General features: G+C 38.6%; 1 protein-coding gene across 1 annotated transcript in view; it reads right to left on the bottom strand.

Annotated features, from left to right (window-relative positions):
* Window positions 1-3,353: 3,353 nt before the first annotated feature.
* RELN (reelin) overlaps window positions 3,354-19,258 on the bottom strand; it is a gene marked incomplete at both ends in the record, with an annotated part of 285,763 nt that continues 269,858 nt past the window's right edge. Inside the window, 8 exon segments of the mRNA XM_084305864.1 lie at window positions 3,354-3,450; window positions 12,746-12,844; window positions 13,263-13,460; window positions 14,453-14,672; window positions 15,541-15,698; window positions 16,047-16,208; window positions 16,878-16,951; window positions 18,556-18,731. Of these exon segments, the coding sequence (XP_084161990.1) occupies window positions 3,354-3,450; window positions 12,746-12,844; window positions 13,263-13,460; window positions 14,453-14,672; window positions 15,541-15,698; window positions 16,047-16,208; window positions 16,878-16,951; window positions 18,556-18,731 (1,184 nt within the window).

Genomic DNA, 19,258 nt, shown 5'->3' with positions numbered 1-19,258 from the left:
CACCACTGACAGCTGTATGTTTTCTGTGTTTTACCGTAAATTGATATATTCTTTTATTGATATCTTCTTTTGATATATTTAAAAGTGCCATTTTGCATTATATTTTACACTGTTGATTCTCTTCCTACAGTTTTGCTGCCTCACCAGATATCTACCCACTTTGCATGCTGGTAGGCCATTTGCTCTTTGATATCATATTGTCCTTTATTGTATTTGCTTTTTTTATTTCATTTCTACCCATTTCTCTAAATTGTTCTGTTCATTCAAAGCGTAATTCAGTCCTTCAAAATACTTGTGCTCCACACATTTTTTCTGGTTAAGCTAATGTCACCATCTTTGAATGAAGCAAGCTCAAGAGAAGAACATTTAGGCAAAATTGTGTTAACTTTTGGTTTTGATTGTTCCAGAACACCAGGAGGTAAGAGCTTCCCTTTTCTCTATTTTCATTTCATTTCTCTTACGTTCTCCTTATTCTACTTGAACATGGGTCCATGAGCTGATAGGAGAAGTGCGAAAGACCACAAGGCATACTAAAACTATTCAGAGTTACAATTGCCAAAGTTTCGTATCAGTAGATAAGCTTGTCAGTACATTTTATAGCACTGTCATTGGTTTATTGCCATTGATATGTGATGTGTCACCCTTGCTATTTCACTGCTATTTAGTGTCAGATGACTCATTGCTTTCAGTCATATGGGAGGAAAAATGAAACAGTGCATACAGTAAACACACTGCATGTGCATGCTACCTTGGGTGCTGTAGGAATGGAAGAAAATTGAGGAAGAACTTCCTGGAATCTGGAAAGGGCAAACAACAAAATCACTTGGAAATCTACCAGCAGGGATGATTTTCTTGAGAAAAGCCCATGACCAGTTTGTAGTCAGCTCTTGTGCAATGCCTTGAGGGATTCCTCAGTGATTACATACACTATTTGAGAGAAATAAATACAATTGTGAAAAGCATCTTCTCTGACTATGTTGGTCTCTTATTTGGAAAATGAAGTCAGACTAATTGCCTCATTGTATCTATCTTGTTGTCCTTAATATAAATTAACTCCCTAGCAAAACACTAGCTGTGCAAACATTTTAGATTGAAATGTAACTTACATATTGTCATATTAAGACAAATAAAATTATCTTAAAAATAGGAGTGTTTATATCTTGCATTTTTGTTTGTTCAATGGACAAAACTTTCTATTGCAAGAATTTAAAATCTCTTGGCCAAACATTAAGATATTATATTCTTTAATAATATCATTTATTTCTTTCTGCTCTTTCTCTGAATTGATCCTTTATCTTGTTTCAATGATTGAAAGCATATACAAAGCATGCACATGAGCTGGGCTCTTGCAGTAAGTTTCTAGTCAAAGATGTACTACATAATTTTGACCAAGTCAAGGTTTTGACTAGTTGGTCACTCAATGTTTGCTTTTTTTTTTTTTCTGCACTGCACTGCTCAGATACCTTGAAAAAGTTAAAAATTAAACACATTTTGTGTGGTTGAGCATGGATTTATAGCAAATGTTGTACTGGTTCAGACCAATATAGTGTCACCACCAGTGGCCAGAAACATAAGCAAGATGTAAGAGCATAGCACGTGTATATGATACTCCTCTTTGATACTCGCCCATCCCGTACCCCCAGGTCATTACAGGTTCAGAGGATTTCCTGAACATGTTGTGGTTTCTCTATTCAGTAACCCATGACGGATTTTTCTTCCAAGTACTTGTTCAGTCTCCTTTTGCATCAAGGAAACCATTTCACATGTGCAACATCCTTTAGCAAGGCCTGCAATGGATCAACTATCTAGTATTGTGTGACCAATTAGCAATTTCTGTCTGTTTTGAAGCAGGCTCCTTCTGTGCTACATTTCCTCAGAGCTTGGAAACACCGATTTGCACCACTATCTGTCCTCAGATTTTGTGAAATATTCCATCCTGAGAGATTATGCACTGGCCAAGCAGTGAGGTGTACACTGACACTGTGGGTGAGTAACACTTCTGTGTTGGGTTTGCAGGTAAGGCAAAGTGGGAGTACACATTGGTCCATGGTCCCGTTTCATTCCCTGCACTATGACCTGTTCCAACAACCACGCCGTTCCAATGGATCGGCCTGGGAAGATCTCTTGGTTTGTATTTGCAGACACTGCTATTTTCAACGTGCTGGTAGGTGTGATGTGCTAAGTATCCAAGCAAAATAAAAATCAGTGTTTGCATTAGAATCTAGGTATTTAGTAAAATAACTTGGTCTATGATTTCTTGTAAAGCCCACGTGGCTTGAAAAGTCTAACATCAGAGTCATTTGTTGACATTTTTATTGAAGCATGGATCTTTAGCTTGGTTCACCATAAAGTGAAGCATTTTATTTATGATAATAGACAGTTTAGGGCTATAGGGGCATTATAACGTTGCTGGTGTAGATACAACTTTATCAGAAGATACAAACATGACCCGCAAGAGAAACAAACACCAAAGAGAACACAATGAAACGTTCACTGTTTACAAATCACTTCATTACTACAGACACCAAATGGCAGTTACTGTAAGTAAATCAGTTGCAGAGAACTGACTACATTTAGACAAGGAAATGGGGACTTCTGTTTGGGGCTTCATCCACAACTGCTCAGTAGAAAAAAGTTTAATGTCAAGCATTCTTTTTTTTTTTTTTTTTTTTTTAATATCCACGAAACAATGCTAGCCAACAGACATATCAAAGAATAAGACTTAGAGATACCAACGCCTTTACAACTACTTTTGCAATTATCTTCTTGATTAGGTATTTTGATTTCTTTTTTAATACATTTTGTCAGAAGGTAAATAGCCCAAAAATCAGCAGCAAAAATATTACAACAACAAAACAAGTAAATACAGTGCCAATGTGTCATGTTGTAGAAGAGAATACAAAGAGGACAAACAATGATAACTTAATCATATAAAATGACACAGAGCTGAAATACAGTGCACTTAAATACCTATGTGACAAAGAATGTTAAATTCTGTACTTAGTATGTACGTTTTTTAAACATAAAATCTGAAAAGTCTTTGTGCTTAAACTTTTTTTTCCCGTTAAACAGAATTAGTTGCTTACTTCCAATACTGCCACTGTAAACTGATATTACAACAGATCACACTTTTCACAGACACATCAACATTAAAACATTTACCTATGAGAAAATAAGTCACTTCTCATTAGTTCACAGTGCGAAAAAGTGGTGTACACTCTGCCTTGAGAAAGGCTTTCAGTTATTCATCAAGCCAGTTGCAGAAAAGTCCTGAAACCAGATGCAGTGCTAGATTTAAAGAATGGAAAGCAACACATCACATGTTGGGAGGAAAAAATAAATTTCTCGTTTCTTCATGGATATCGTCTAAGTGACCTTCGTCTTCTGTTGTAGAAATGCCTGAGCCCATGTTGCCGTGAAAAATTCATCATGTAATTTTGTTTGCGAGTGCTGTTAAAATCGAAGGGGTTGGGGGGGGAAGAGAAGAACGTTAGTTTTTTATAGGTACTTAAATTTCTTCTGGCAGAGAGCTAGTGGGACAGATTCTTCTTATTCCTTGCATAAACTTTCAAGCCACGTAAAGCAGTGCAAAGCAGACCCATTGTACAACAAGGAAAAAGGCACTTGAGAATCTGTCCCACTTTGCTTTTATTTACAGTTCATTATCTTAGGGAAAGGTTAAGAGCTTTCAGCTAATTACAGCCTGTGATGCCTAGGGCCAGATTCACTTAAGCTATATGCACTTGGTACCCTCTCAATGTGGGGCATTTCTTCTCTGTGGCTTTATACGCCAGCCACCTTCCATCTCAGAACATTAACTGCTTTATCTTAAGGACAGAGGAAAAGCTTTACTCTGCTTCATTATCTTCTACTTTTATGCAGAGTTAACGTTTCCTTCTCCTACACTCCCCATCCTATATTAAAGATAGATCTGGGAAGAAAGCATCATTGCCTCCGGGAGGAGACCAGGCAGCCTGGGTGCATCCTGACTGAAGGAGGGACACTTGTTCAGACCCACGTGGAGTAAAAAGACGCATTCCACCTCATTCAGGTGTCTACTTCTGTTGAGGGAAGAATGGACCATGAGAGGGCAGCAGTGGACAATGTGCTTGGGGCTGTGAGAGACAGCCACTGTGGCACACTGCAGGCCCAGGGTATGGGAAAGACCTTTCCATCAGGTAACTACTTTTAAAAAACAAAACAGTTTCAGATACTGCGGCCAGACAAAGTTAGAGAGTCACCTGAGAGTCACCGCTCTGTCCCCATGGAAAACATGCACACAAGACATATGCAGCCAGAGGATGTGGTTTGTCTCAGGGAATGGGGCACAGCATTAACCATGCAGACACCAAGGACAACTCCAACAGAGTAAAGGAACTTCAGCCACAAAAAAAAGCACTGTTTACTATGTGGCCAAATTTTCTTTTGATTTTCAGGTGAAAGAACAGTGAAGTCTCAGTGAATCTGCGCAGTCTCAGGCTAATTTCTGATTCTCTCTCCCAGTCCTCCCTACTCACTTAGGAGCCTGTGCTTTCTCATTTCACTTTGCAGTGGGAGAAGGATGCCAGGCCTATACATCCTGATCCAAGGGACGGAATGTTACCAGAAGACTCCAAACCAAGGAGTCCATCAGGTTTAAAGGTGATACATGAAATAAAGGCCTGCAGCAGATACTGCAGTCAAAAAATCTCCCATTTGTGGGTGCAAGGTAGGTCATCATTTGTGAGTTTTCCTTGTGAGTAAAAAGTAAATACCCAGCCTGTGATCAGTTATACTTTCCTCTCTAGTGCATAAGCTTATTTTTAGTGAATATGGCCCCTAGGAAAAAAGAAATAATTGCATGCTTTGCAAAATAACTATTTTAACATAGATATATACGTTAAACATATATGTTTAACATATATATACATGTTATATATCTATAACAAAGCAAAGATAGCTTTGGCTTTTGTATGATAACTTCATCTAAAAAATACATGTAACAAAATTTTCAACAGCTAACTTAGATTGTGATTAACTACATTGAATAAAAGCAGTTGTGTCAAAACCTAGAACATAAACCTCCAAGAAATTCCAAGTTGGTTCCCAACTAGTTTGGAAATTTCTTTACCCAATTTTACAGAAAAACAAATCTTCCTCTTTTTTTTTGCCACTGGAATGTACACACAAGAATGAAACAAAATCCAGCTCCTGGTGACAATGAATGTGTTCAGCACAACTTTCTGCACTCTCACAGTAAGTCAGCGCTCTAGAGTGTTTGGCACTTAGTTTGACTTGTCCTTGATTTTCACATGACTTTTTAAATTGAAAAGTTCTGTGTTAATTAATAATTGTGTGAGAGACTGCTAGTGGTGAGTTTGTATGGTTTTAATGCCACTTGGTAGCTCAAGTGCAAAGAAGCATTAAAGACCAGTCTTAATTCTGATCACATACTCTGTGGAGCATCTCCCTCAATGCGATGCTGAACATCTCACTGAGAAATGGAGGAGGAAAACTGCAGCCCTGAGCTCTCTGCTAAAAGTGGCTGCCATTGATCGTGAGGCTTGAAGGAGATCTTAATCTTGCCTTCTCTGTAATCCCCAGTTGCTGGAGCCGTTGCTTGAGAAGCAAAAACTTCCTCAAACCAACCCCAAGTGGCCTTGCTCTGGGTACATGGAACAAAACAGAACCTGGTAAGGTGTTTGGCTGAAATATTTGCTGTTTCTGGACCTGGTTAAATTTTGGATTGAGCTTGAATGTGAGATCCAAGTCAAGACTTAGTCAAGTTTAGTCAAGACTTAGGCAGCCAGAGCACATTGAGCTGCTGTTCTTGGTCCTAGGGTCATTATGTACCCCCTGACTCCCTGCTGCCTTTGCTCTGCTCATGGTCAGCAGCAGCTCAGCAGAGTTTTTCACTGGTTTGGATGCTGCTAGGTAGGCCTAGCCTGTATTTCACTTCCATTTTGTATTTGGCCTTAATGTTATGATAATAATGTTTAAAACAGTGAACAAACAGAAAAAAAAAAAAAAAAAAAAAAAAAAAAGGAAATGAAATAAATAATAAAAGGAACAAAGAAAGGGTTACCTAAAATACAGAAGTGATTTACAATTTTTTTAATGTATGTTCAGTCTGTTTTGTTATTTAAGATGCTCAAGATGTTACAAACAAACACATGTATTTGTGTTTTTTACAAACAAACACATGTATTTCTTGTTTTACACTGAACACTGCGGTGTGTGAAAAATCAGAGTGATGTAAACTGCGAAGAACTAAATGCTTATTTTATTTCCATGTACTGGCTTTGTTCAAACTTGTTCTTGCTGAAATCTGAGGTAGGCTTCCCAACTAATGGGTTAGATGCCACACAAAAACTTCATGCCTATTATAGACAAAGGCATGTTTTTCACTCTTGTTATAGGTAACTTGATATATTGTATAAAGTACAGTATTGTATTGCCTTGCATTGTTTATCATGTATAGTTTGATATTCACAAAATGAGAATAAGTCTATATTTATTTCTCTGAATTATTTTTATATATTGGTAGGAGAACAGCACTGGATAATAGAGACCAGCAGTGCTTTGTAAGATCACAATAAGAATTACATAATAAAGTTTGTGGCAGAATTATGCATTTTTTGCATGTGATGGATTTAAGAATGTTTTCAATATTATTATTAATAAACTTCATTTGTATTTTTACAGACTGATAAAGGCTTCAACATACATTACTGTTATTTTCTATTTTGGAGCACCCAAAATATGCAAGGCAGCATCAAGGTGTATTAGGAATAAGCCCCCCTTCCATAATGGAGGGTGTAGAGGGGAAATGTTGCTTGGCTATCAGTGGCAACTCAGAGGCTGCTTTGCAAGTCTGTAATGGCCTGTCAGTGCACTGAGCCTTCTTCCTTTTCCATGCATTCACTGAACCATCAGATGAAAAGAGCAGATCCAAAATAATTATCTTTGTATTGCTGATGAAGCAAACAGCAACAAAAGCAAATACTAGGAGCAATTACTGCATAATCTGTTCTACAGTTTTGGGTGCATTAATGGTAAAAAATAAATAGAAGATAATACTGCTCCAGTTTGCGGAGGAAATCCTAAGTAACTTTCAAGTGGAGTCACTGGAGTTATACCAATTAGATGAAAACAATATGCAGTTGATGGAGGAAAACAAAATTCTGTTTAGGGCATGCTCAGTAAATATGTACAATAATGTGGTTTATGAGAAGAAGTCACTCTTAAGTAGACCACCTGGGTCTTTAGTAGACCATTCTGACTATTGTATGTTTCCAAAAGCATAGTCTGAAGAAAAATCTGCAATTTAAAATTGGTGAAAAAGAACATAACCAAATAGAATAAAAATATGCAGTAAGAAAGCAAAATATTTAATGTCACTTATTTTCATGTTTTTATTTCTGTTTGATGGGAACATTAGGAACCAAATAGAAACAAAAATATTTAGATAACCAAACCAAACATGAACAAAGCCTTAGAAAACAACAAAGGCATGCTTCTCAGGACTAGGCTTTGGGTAAATTTTGTGGCTGAATTACAAATGCTTTGTAGGGGGGTTATGAGAAAAGCGATGTGCTCTGACTGAAGTTCTCATGGCTTATATTGACGACAAACATTCTTTGGCTCCAGGGAGATGCCCACAGCTGAACCCACAGCTCAGTCACAGTGTTGACTAGCAGTATCTAATTGGGGCAGCGCAAACTAGTATAGTTACAAGAAACAAGAACTACCTGGTTAACTCTTGCTGTGCATCCAAGAGGCATGCATGTCTATGCCATCATATATATTCACTGACATGTTCTACCTGGCTGTGGCTTCAGCTCTGTGGCCATTAATTACAGAAAAAGTGGGAACTCCCATGTATAGCTAAGAGATTGCCCAAGCAGTGGGCAATGGAGGGCCCTGGGTGCCCTCCGTTCCCAGGACTTATTGCACGGAAGAAGTGCTTTTGGCTGCAGCCTTAGTTAAATTCCTGCTGTAGTACAGGGCTGAGATGCTGAACACCTGCTAAACTTCCCCTGATAATCCCTGGGGCAGAGTTGCAGGACCAGGGCCCTATAAAGCTCCCTGGCACACCTCCGAGAGTACAAAGGATTTTCCACCAACCTATCGCTGACAAAACTTTGTGAAAGTTGCAGCTGTAGCAGCAACATATATTTGATATTGATTCAGGGAAAGTACTTACCTTATTCTAGTGTAAAACCAATGACAGCAAATAATGAAATACAACACAAGTTAGAAAATGCCTTTCAATGCATGCAGCACTGTGATTAGTCATAAAACCCTGATGAGGTTTAGAGGCAATATACGACTTTTCATCTCTTTTGAAAATAAAAATTGAACAAATTATTTCCTGATATTTCAAATCAATGTTTATATTTTTTATTTTCTATAAAATTCAGCATGCACTTTTTATAAACATAATAAACATGTCATAAAAGCACAGATTGCATCATATTAAATTTGGCATAAATGTTGTGAATATTCAGATAACTACCTAATGTTTGAACTATTTCTGTTCTTTATTATAACTATGTTTAAATTTTAAATGAATTTTTCAAATCATTGCTTTTTAGCAAAAAATAAAGCAGATAAAATGTTTTTCCACATAAAAACTCTTTGCTAGAGCTAGGATATATAATTTATATTTTAATGTTGCAAGATACAGATGAACATTCTTTGCACCAAATGCAACCTAAGTTCCTCACTAAATCATTTGTGCCAAAAATGTGAGAATATCTTGACAATGAAGAGCATGGAGTGATGGCTATGGAGAGATTTGTTCTGTTTCCCAACAATTAACCATAAAAAAATGGGTGGGGGTAATACAACTTGCATTCCTGGTACAACTCAAATTCCCATGGATCACGTTATTAATTTTTGGGTGCAAAGAAAGCAACATCAGACCATTAGTATTCAGTTTATCATTGTCCTTTATTTCTCAGTACTTTCTATCAGAATTCAGATTCGGGAGGTCAGTGAGGGCCTGCCCTATACACAAAGAAATGGCAGTTCCAGGTGCACATGCAGAAAAGTGCGTGTGAGTAGCAGGCTGTGAGCTCTACTTAGAGGGAGGAACGATGTGCAGATGAAATGCAGAGTTGGACATAGGCTGTTCTTAGGGCAGGAATATAGGGGCATTCAAAAAAGCACTCTTTTTTAAGTCTGGATAAATAGATATATATCTTTTAATCCTAAGAAGAGCCACAGTCATGGAACATGTGAGAGTTGTGCCCAAAGCTTTCTTTACAAATGGAGAGAAAAAATGTGGCACTAAAAGGGCACTAGCCTTAAAGGGACTGGACATCTTGATAATTACTATTCTCTCCCCATCCCATGACAGACATCAGCCGTTGTTAAAAGAAGTTGGCAAGTGGTTAGTTGGCAAGACCAATTTAATGCATTCAAAGCAGGTTCTGCGTTTCACCTGCTGGAAAGAGGGGCTCAAGCTGAGCACCACTTGCAGCTGCAGTGCAGTGTTAACAACACTGCTTTTTAATGAGAGATTCAACTATTTCATTAAAAAGTGAGGCGATTCTAAGGAACATACAAAAGCACCGGTTTGGCCTTTCTTATTTCCATCATGTATTTTGCATGCACAGATTATCTGTAGGTTAATTTTTTTCCTCCAGCAAAAAGGAAGACAAAGAATTTGCATCCTGAAAACGTCTGCTGGTAAGAGTATGATGTCCCTTGACTCAGTCAATTAGACTGAGCGGTGTTGTGACCTTGGCTATGTATCACTGTAGGCTTTATCTGTGCTATGACTCAGCAGCTGGGCTCATGACAGAATTAATTTCAAATCCTTGGATTGCTAGGAAGAGTTGAGCCACGAGAACTGGTATTCACGTATTTTCCCTGGGGTGGACAATCTCTGGGGAGGAATGTAATGGGTAGCAGAGGCATTACCCACATTGGGTGGGGACTAAACTCATGAAAAGCCTTGGCTGTGCTACACCCCTGCAGGCAGGTGCTTTCCTTGCTTGCCTTCCTGTTCTGGCCCATATTCTGCTCAAGGAGAGCACTGCTGACTTGTCCTTGGGCTGAGGAGAGGCTGGCAGAGCACCTGGGTGTGGAGCTCTGCCCACCTCTGGGTCTGCAGACAGCCAAGCCAACAGGTAGCACCTAGAGGATTCAGGAAAACATTTGTGTTTCCTCCCTACCCTGTGGGCTGACAGGATGAGATGTATGGAAAACCAGGAGCTTCTCTGCACCCAAAACCACACCTCCTGGCATAGGTTGGCTTCTTGTTATAATGCCACACAGGTTAGAGGCTTTCCTGCTGCAGTGACGTGGGTACACAGAGGAGGAAAAAGAGATCATTAGCAAGCTTTTAACAAGGCCAGAAAGGATAATGTGGATGGTGGCCAGAGGGGTGTACGTCTGTGATCATTAGCTGGAGTCTCTTTCAGGTGAAAGAGTGGCAGGGTTATAAGAGTACAGAGTATAGACTGTGTTAGACACAGACCATCAACAGCTCCTGGAGCCAGGGATGTTCATGGCTTTCTGAGACGAGGTCAGAGAGCCAGCAGGGATTATTTCCAACCTGAGAGTCACAGAGGTTTCCTAAGGTGTCTAAGCTTTGGGAAGAATAAGCCAGGCAAAACCTACTGACTCCCTATAAAATTAATGGAAAGTGGTAATTACATCATCCTACAGAGTGATTTTATTTCAGGCCATGACTCTCTGCTCTTTCTCTGAGAACATGGGTGGATGGAGAAGAGCACCCAAGGGACACTGCCTCCTTGCCTCTTAGGAGAGAGCTAACCTGGTGAGTTGGCTTACTTGCTCTAGGGACAGGCAGGATTTCTGTGCCTGGCACCTTCATTTCTAAACCTATTTTTTTCCCTCAGTTTAAATTTTATGGGGATTTACAGTAGGTGAATATTAAGAATTAAGTGCAAGTCCTGTCCCTAGTATTCATAGTGCAGCTTAACACCTTGGTAGCCCTGGTGTGTGCAGGCTGGCCTAGGGTTAGTGCTAACAGACACTGATCCAGGCTCCCTTCTGCATGCCTGGAAGCACTCCATAGCACTGACAGAGCATCTTCGTCATTTTACAGGCGAAGAAGTTGAAGTGCTGAGGAGTAAAGTGACCAGTGTGAAGTGGCAGAGCTGAAGGAAAACCCAGGCCTTCTGAGGGAGCATCTACGTACAAAACAGAAGAGAAAGAAGGAGGCACTGCTTGCCCACTTGCCCATCTGGTTCCTTCCCTAGGCAAGGTGTGATTGCTTGCTACAGCATTTCTATTGCTTTTTCCATTCTAGTATAAAATACCTCTTGTGATTGAATTGTTACTGCTTGACTTGTCTGTTTAGACTACGACTTGGCAAATCTCATTGTCCAAGAACTTCAGAATTCAGCCTAAGAACCCCTTTTTAAAAACTTATCCTTATTCCTATTTGGATTGATGGGTAATAGTATGCTCTATTTTTTTCCCATCTGTTTCTTTTTTCTTTTTTTTTTTTTATTTTATTTTTAATTGAAAGGCAGAAAGAAATGTGAATATTTTGTAACTAGCAGTTCCCTTTTCCATGGTTTTCTAAACACTTCTGCAGGTTTATGCTCTTTCACATCTTTTTGATGCAGCATCATATAGCCACTGATGAACTAAGCCAGGAATCCCATCCATCCCTCTGTTCCTTCAAGCTTTAAGCTTAATGTTATGGAAGCAGAGCCCAGCAAGGTGTGTAAAAGCAGCAGAGCGTGTACAGTTACTCAGTGTTGGGACCAGTTTGGCTTGGGGTTGATATGAGTGCCATGCAAGCTGGTGCTGCTTGGTGGAAGGAAGAACAGGGCTAACTAGCAATCAGATAATCCACTTTGCTATTGTTACAAAACATTACTTTCAGTGTCTGTGATAATTCAGATTTAAAGACAGAAACCTTATAATTACACAGTCTGGATGTTATCCAAGCCTAATTTCTTCATTGTTGGTCTTTAAATTATTCAATAAAAGGAATGTTTGAACCTATCTATGGAGCAGGCACGCCTCTCTCTGCCAACCACTGTCAGCGATGAGTTCCCTCCCGTGAAGCCACTAGCATTTCACTTCTACTGGAGCTAAATTGTTAGAGAAAAAGCAGGTCATCTCTTTGTGACGTAACACAGGAAAAAATGGGTTAGCTGTGAGCAAAACCCATCTCAGTAATGGGAGAATCAAGAGGGTGAAGACACTTTACTTGGTAAAATCTTGACAAGGGGATGAATATAGAGCTCAGACCATAGGAACCTGATATAGTGAACCCTGTTTCTGAACAGTATCCTTCTTACTAAAAAAGGAAATGAATAAGGCATTAGTTGCTAATGCAAATTTTTCAGAGGCACAACAACATTACTCTGTGCAAAGAGCAATACAGCAGACTCTTTTGTATCTTCCAAAGGACATAAATCAGCTTTATATGGCAGCACAGCATTGAATAGAAATATCCTTTCTTATGTTCCAGCACAATATATTTCACAGTCATCGCTGCATTACAGGAACACACCAATACTTGGTGGTGATAAAGCCCCGCTTTCCCTCCTGTGTTTTTCTATGAGACAAAACACATGCCCCTGCTGTGCTGCTTATTTCATGACCATCTTAACTGCTGCCAGTTGCTGCCAGGGCAAAGCATTAGCAAAGATTGATTTTCAAAGGTTTCCCTGGGCCAAAACAATTCTTACTGAGCTTAACACTTGTGCCATGCTGGAGGTATTTCAGAACTTTCTGAGATGGGGTGGGATGAGGAGAAGCTGATACTCACAGGACGACTTCTACGTGGTCCAAAGCCCACTGATCATGACCTGTTCCATTGTGACGGGGCTGCCACCAGCGCAGTAAGACTCCCTTCATTCGTGCCTCCCTGTCGTCACAAATACAAGAGCCAGTGAGAGCACCAGACTATCAAAGTATTGCACTTCTCTGTCTAACCCTCAACATGAACTGAGAGCAAAGCCAAAGCATTGTTTGTACACCCCAGCATATCAACATGCTTTAAGTACAAAACCTTTAATGATGAAAAATGCACACACAGAAGGATGAATTATATACATTTTTCCCCCCTCTTATCTTCCTAACAAGTATTCTGTTGGTATTTTTTTCCAAAAATCTTGCTGAAGACTACACTGTATATTTTTAATCAGCCTTCCACTTAAGCTTCCTTCTGTGCCTACCCTCCCACCAACCTTTTGTTTTTCTTGCAGTGATGCAACGATAAAGTCTTTCCTAGCAGAAATCTATCTTGTGCATTTGGAGGTAATGAAATGCGACTAGGTACTCACAGGGGAACATTATAAGACACTCTTTGGGCTTGTATAAAGTCCTTTGGCTGATGCTGTGCAATTACTTGCCATGTAATTCCATTATTTACACTGTATTGGAGGAGCACTGCCTTGTCTACAGTGTTAGGATCACTGAGATTGGTATTGCAACTGTCTGTTTGTGAAATGCTTCCAATTTGCAAAACAAACATGATTTTGCTGTAAAACACAGAGAGAAAAGGTATTTTCAATATGCAAAAAGTATTCAAACAAGAACAACAGCACTTCCAGATTTATTGCAGTTATTACAAAAAGTTCAGGATTCTCAAGAATCATTACTTTTAACATAAAAAATAAACTGTTCTCATGTCTCTAAAACATGACTCTCCTTTCAAACTAATAATTTACTGTGTATAACATTTCAATATATATGAAGGCAATAGATACAATTTTACAATGTTTCTGCACAAAACTGAGATACATATACAGAATAAATATGCAAATGAATGTATGAAAAGCTAAAAAGGGACAAATGAAGGCTGAACAAAGGTTTCTAATATTCTACCTAGGTGTTCAGACAAGAAATGAAGTGTCTGATTTATATGTAGCCCAGTTGCTGATTCACCCTGTTTCTAATCATTTGTTAGACAGCTAAATACAAAATCAATCCAGAAAACTGTCGCTCTGTTAAGGGTCAGCACAGGCTGGTCACATTTGTTTTTCCATGGCCAGAGAGACTTAATAGATGAAAAAGATACTCCTGCTCATTGCCAGGTGAATATAATTTGACAACTGAAACAGGAAAATGAGTCCATAATTGCTAGTAGCATCTTTACTCATGACTGCCATGGAGGCACATACAAACATGGGATTTGTCTTATCAGATCAGGCACTGATCCAGACAGCCTGGTATCCACCCTTTGCCAATGGCTTCATCGTCAGTTCTGGCTTACCAGGCAGTGCTCTGTTGGGCATGATTAAAACATCTGACCTTTTCACCTGACATCGCTTCCTCCTCACTGTCTATCTCCCAAATGAAAGTCACAAAGCGTTCTGCCAACCCTAATGTTTATCTGCCAGCCACATCTGACTGCACGGTAGAGCCAGGTTAGTTCATCCTCTTCAGTGCTGGCCCACATGGCTTTGCGTGCATAGGAATATTTTCATGTCTCATGAGCTGCTGAAAGAGCATTTTATGCTCACAGTATTACCTTGCTCGGGTGAGATCCAGAGGCTTAGTCACAGCTTGTCGTATCTGACATCCATTAAAATAGAGTGAATCTCCGTGGGCATAGGGTGCCAGCTGTCCACATCCATTCCCTATCACTCCCCCCTGAATGGTTTCCCAATTTATTTCAGTGACTCTTTCAGATTCAAAATTATCTTTAATATAACTGGGGAGATCATGGCTAAAAACAGAGCAGTCATCACCTAAAAATGACACAGTGAAGTTATAAAACACACAAAAAAAAATCAAAGTAATTGGGAAAATTCAGTTACAGTCAATTGTAATTACATTCAAGTTTGTGGCCCAGTATACAGTGTGACTACAGGCTGAACATGTTTCAGCAGATTGATTAATAGTGCACATATTGCTGTAAAGATTTCATTTTTATGAAATCAAGGCTGCTAATCTGTTATTTTTTACAGCAGTGTAACTTCAAGTATTGCAACAAGGTTTCTCCTGTTTTACACTGGTGCCAACAAGGGAAACCTCAAATAGGTGGTTGAAGGGAAATGCCTTTAAAACTGGGAAGGAGTCTGATCTCATAAAGTTATGAGACTGTCCTGGATGGCTCTAAATGCTCCGGCTCCACTCCCACAGAACACTTATAATTTCATGAGGACACTTGGATACCGTTAGACATCTGCTCATCTGAATTGCAGCAATAGAGCAAAATGGTCTGTTGTGATGGGGCACAGAACTGAATCCCTTGCAGGTGCCAGTCACCAACGTCTGGATCCCATGTACACATCCCCTGGAAGTGACTGCACCCTTGGAAGGTATACAGGGGTGAAAGCTGTGTCTGGGTAAGCAGGTAGCCACATCCTGCTTTCAGTGAAGATCGAATGGGCTTTAAATACAGTGCCAGACAGCAGAGACTACTGACTCAACCCAGGAAGAGGAAAGGAAGGGAATAGTTGTTACTTGCAGCCCTGACAAATTATGAATTTATAGCTTGTTACTCAAGCATTCCAGTGATAAATATAGACAGGATATATCACTCTGTCTATATCTTTTGTTTACTTTTGAGCTAGATTAGACTGCAGTAGAAGAAAGAAATTGAAAAAATGAAACCTTGATATCCTTCATCACAAATGCAAATGGCTCCAGTTGTGCAATATCCATGACCACTGCAGAGCTTAGGGCATGCTTCCCCAATGTACACGTGGTCGATAGCCCAGCTTTGTTTCTCTAGTTCTTCTCCTTTCTGAATCCACCTGAACTGAGTTGCACTGCAAATATCAAAACCCAAATACGATGTTATGATATCTAGCAATTAAACATCTGCACAATGACATTCGAATATGTCAGCAGCAGATGAAATGAAAAATGTTGTATGAAAGGGCTGTGACTTTAATAACTAGAAAGACAGACCAAACCTGAATGGGTGACTACTACATTACTGGCAGTAGCCACATTTATTAACAAAAAGCTTTCTCAAAAATCATTAATTATGTATCAGATCTAAATCCAGCAATAAAGAAGCATTTTTAATTCACCAGTTGTTCCAAAGCTGACAGTGCCAGCAAGACAGCTGACATTTTAGAGGCCCACAGTGAGCTGACCTTTTGGTAACCTACCTGGAAGACACATGATCAGGCAGCTGGATAGTTATTCTTTTCCACATGGAGCTGTTGACAGAGTTATAGATTGTAGCTTCATGGAACTGAAATGGGGAGCAGCCAATGCTATTAGATGAGGAAGGAAGACAGTGTGTCTGAACGAGCTGCCATGAATCTGTCCTGTAGGAAACAACAAAAAAAATATATTCTTAGAACAACTGGAAGAATAATGAAAGGTAATCTCTAAAGTCATGGCATTGTCTGTCTTACTAAATAAACCCAATAGATTGTCAGTGATAGTTTCCATGCTTTGTAGTCATAGATAGACAAGAGGTGAGAAGGTGAAACCCTGGTGCAGCCTTGGAAGATTTTCCATGCCCCATGAAAATGCCCCACAAACATTTAAGCACAGAATATACCTTCACTTTTACAAATTATAATGCACTGTTATGCTACAACACAGGAAACAGCATTATTAATTTTTCTGTCAGCTAAAGACCAAATCAGAATTAAGTAACCTCCACTTGATTATAGTTTGGTCCTAAATGTGCAGTCCTGTACCACTAAAACAACAGTTTCCTGTAAATGTGGCTTTCTGTGAGCACATTTTTAACAGGAGCATGCTCATGACTGTAACTGCAAGCTCAATGCCATGAATCTGTCAGCATCTGGGATAAATTATAAAGAGAATTTATGGGAGTTATGTACACAAATCCCAGTGCTTGCAAACAGGACTTGTTTGGATCCTGTTACAAGATGAACATCAAAGTGAATGCTTTAATAAATAAAAGCCTTTGAGGTTTTTAATTTCATATTTTATTTTTGTCTATATATTCTGCTCTCATTTACCTTGCATCCTTAGTATACTCCAGCATCACAGAGTGGAGGTCGCCACAAGAGGTTGCTTCACAGCCAACCACGATCTATAGCATAAAGAAAATTGGCTGCTGTAACTAGTCAGGTAGACATCTAATGTGATATAAGATTAAGTGGTGTTTTTTTTTTTTTTTCTTTTTCTTTACAGGCAGTATAAAAAAGTTTGTCAACTTAGATGTTGGAAAAAAATTATCAAAAGTGGGTGGAAAACAAAAGACACAATACTTCAGGTACTGCTTTTACTTAATTTTCCCTCATTGTTATTTTCAAACAGAACCCTGACACTAATTTCCTAAATTTGAAATTATATATCTAAAGAAACATTGTTTCTGAGACATGAGGATGTGGAAGCTCCTCAGCATTTCAGAAAGTGAAATGCTGAGCTTTGTATTAATCACCTACGAAATTTATAATTCATAACGAAAAAGTGTGGGTGTGAACTCAAGTCAATAAAATTTAACAACTGAATTATTCTGAATATCTAGAGCAATAAACATATTTGTGCCATGTTAAAATAGAAAGATTACTGTACTCAATATATAGGACTGAATAGGTAGCAAAAGCTAAATTTTAAGAACTTCAGCACCAAATGGTATCCATGCACTACAGCTGAGTTTTTAGTTTAGAAATAAAATCCTTGCTGTGATTGGTGAAGAAAAAGGAGAAGAAATTCTGGAAAAAAACACTTTGCAAAGAGATCTCAGTAATACAAACAATTCAATGTTGATGGGTTATCTTAAATGTTGCCCTTAAACCAGAGGAAAAAGATGATAAGCTGAGCAAAATAAGCAGCTTGGGGAGTCTTGGCATGCAGTAGGAAATAGTATGTTAGACTTTTCTTTTATATAATTCCTTTAAAGATGGCATGCTGTGTAAGTGGGGGAAGCAATGCTTTGAGGGAGTACATTAGTCAGTATAAAATAGGCAACAATGTTGAGAAAAGGTGAAAATTTGATTGAAAATGGAAAAATCTGGAGCTGTCTTGTCAAACAGAAGAACAATAAAAAAAAAAAAGGAAGAGAACTATTTTTATAACCTTGCTTTAATGGTTGTTCCTGGTTTATTTAAGACATAGTGATTGGGGAAGGGCCCATTCTGGGAAACAATTACAAAGGTATTTTCTTATTGCCTCTGTCTATTCAGAATTCCACTTTAACGAAGCAAAATATTCAGAAAAGTTTCTCTGATTATTTAGATCACTTTCCGTGACACAAGTAAGCAAAAGGGGTACTTCTACTCTGAGCGCTCCTGAATTTTCAGTATGCCAGTTCTTTTCCAGCCCACATCTACCTTGCCTTTTCTGCTTATTCGCTAGGTGAGGGAAATGGCATATTCTGCATGCCATGCATTCTCACCTTAGAAAATAATTCTCACTCTATCTGATGAGTCAGTAATTTCTGGAGAAAGGGATTAGACTGCCAATCTTTCTCAGTAACCCCCAAAACATATAGACAGTCAGAAGAATTTGACATCTCACATTCATGCAAGCTTTCTGGTTCCCGTCACCTACACTTCAAAATTTCCCTTAAATTTTAATATAAAATCATTATTTATTCATCCAATTGTGCTTCCTAGCTGGAAGAACTTCTGGAGAGAAATTAGATGATTTTTCATTACAAAATTTTCTTTGTAGAGAGAGAACATTTCTTACTTTAAACTGCATCATGTATCCTGGTTGTATAATGAGCTCCCTGGAGGACAGGATGTTGTGTGTTTTGTCCTTTTTCTTATTTGGCCAGTAGAGATGGAATGACGGATTTCCACAGAACCCTGCAGTCCTGACTGCATTAGGGTAAAAACTCCAGTTCTCTTCATGAGAGGTGCCTTCTATTAACATGAGTTAAATACAATTACTGCATTGTCTCAGGAAACATCAAGGTTTAGTAATGAATCCACAGAATCACTAGATACAGTACTTTAGCAGTATAAACACTAAATCTACACTAGCAGTTGTGACACACAATAAGTAAGCTACTAGCAGACAAAATATAAACATCAGCTCCACATAGGTAATTTAAATGTTTAAATAATAGTATTTTTAAAAATATGATTAAATAAAACCTCCCTACCCAAAAATTTAAATGAAATGAGTTGGACTGAAAAAAAACAACAAAAACCTTCCTTATTGATATGTCCATATATTTACACAAACATACCTAAATACACTTGTGTATATATATATACACATATATATATACAGACATCCCCATTAGTAGCATGAAGAATTGAATAGAAAAAGTACTAGTCTACAAAACAAAAAAATTGCAACGTTAAAAAAGAAGAAAAAGTGTGCTTTCAAGCTCATAGCACTTTTCTCAGATAAGATCATGGCAGACAATAGAATACCTGTCAAA

This window comes from Netta rufina, assembly GCF_964035555.1.
Source record: "Netta rufina genome assembly, chromosome: 1".
Classification (NCBI taxonomy): Eukaryota; Metazoa; Chordata; class Aves; order Anseriformes; family Anatidae; genus Netta; species Netta rufina.
Note: the sequence above shows the minus strand (reverse complement) of the source record. Positions and strands in the feature narration are given on the sequence as shown.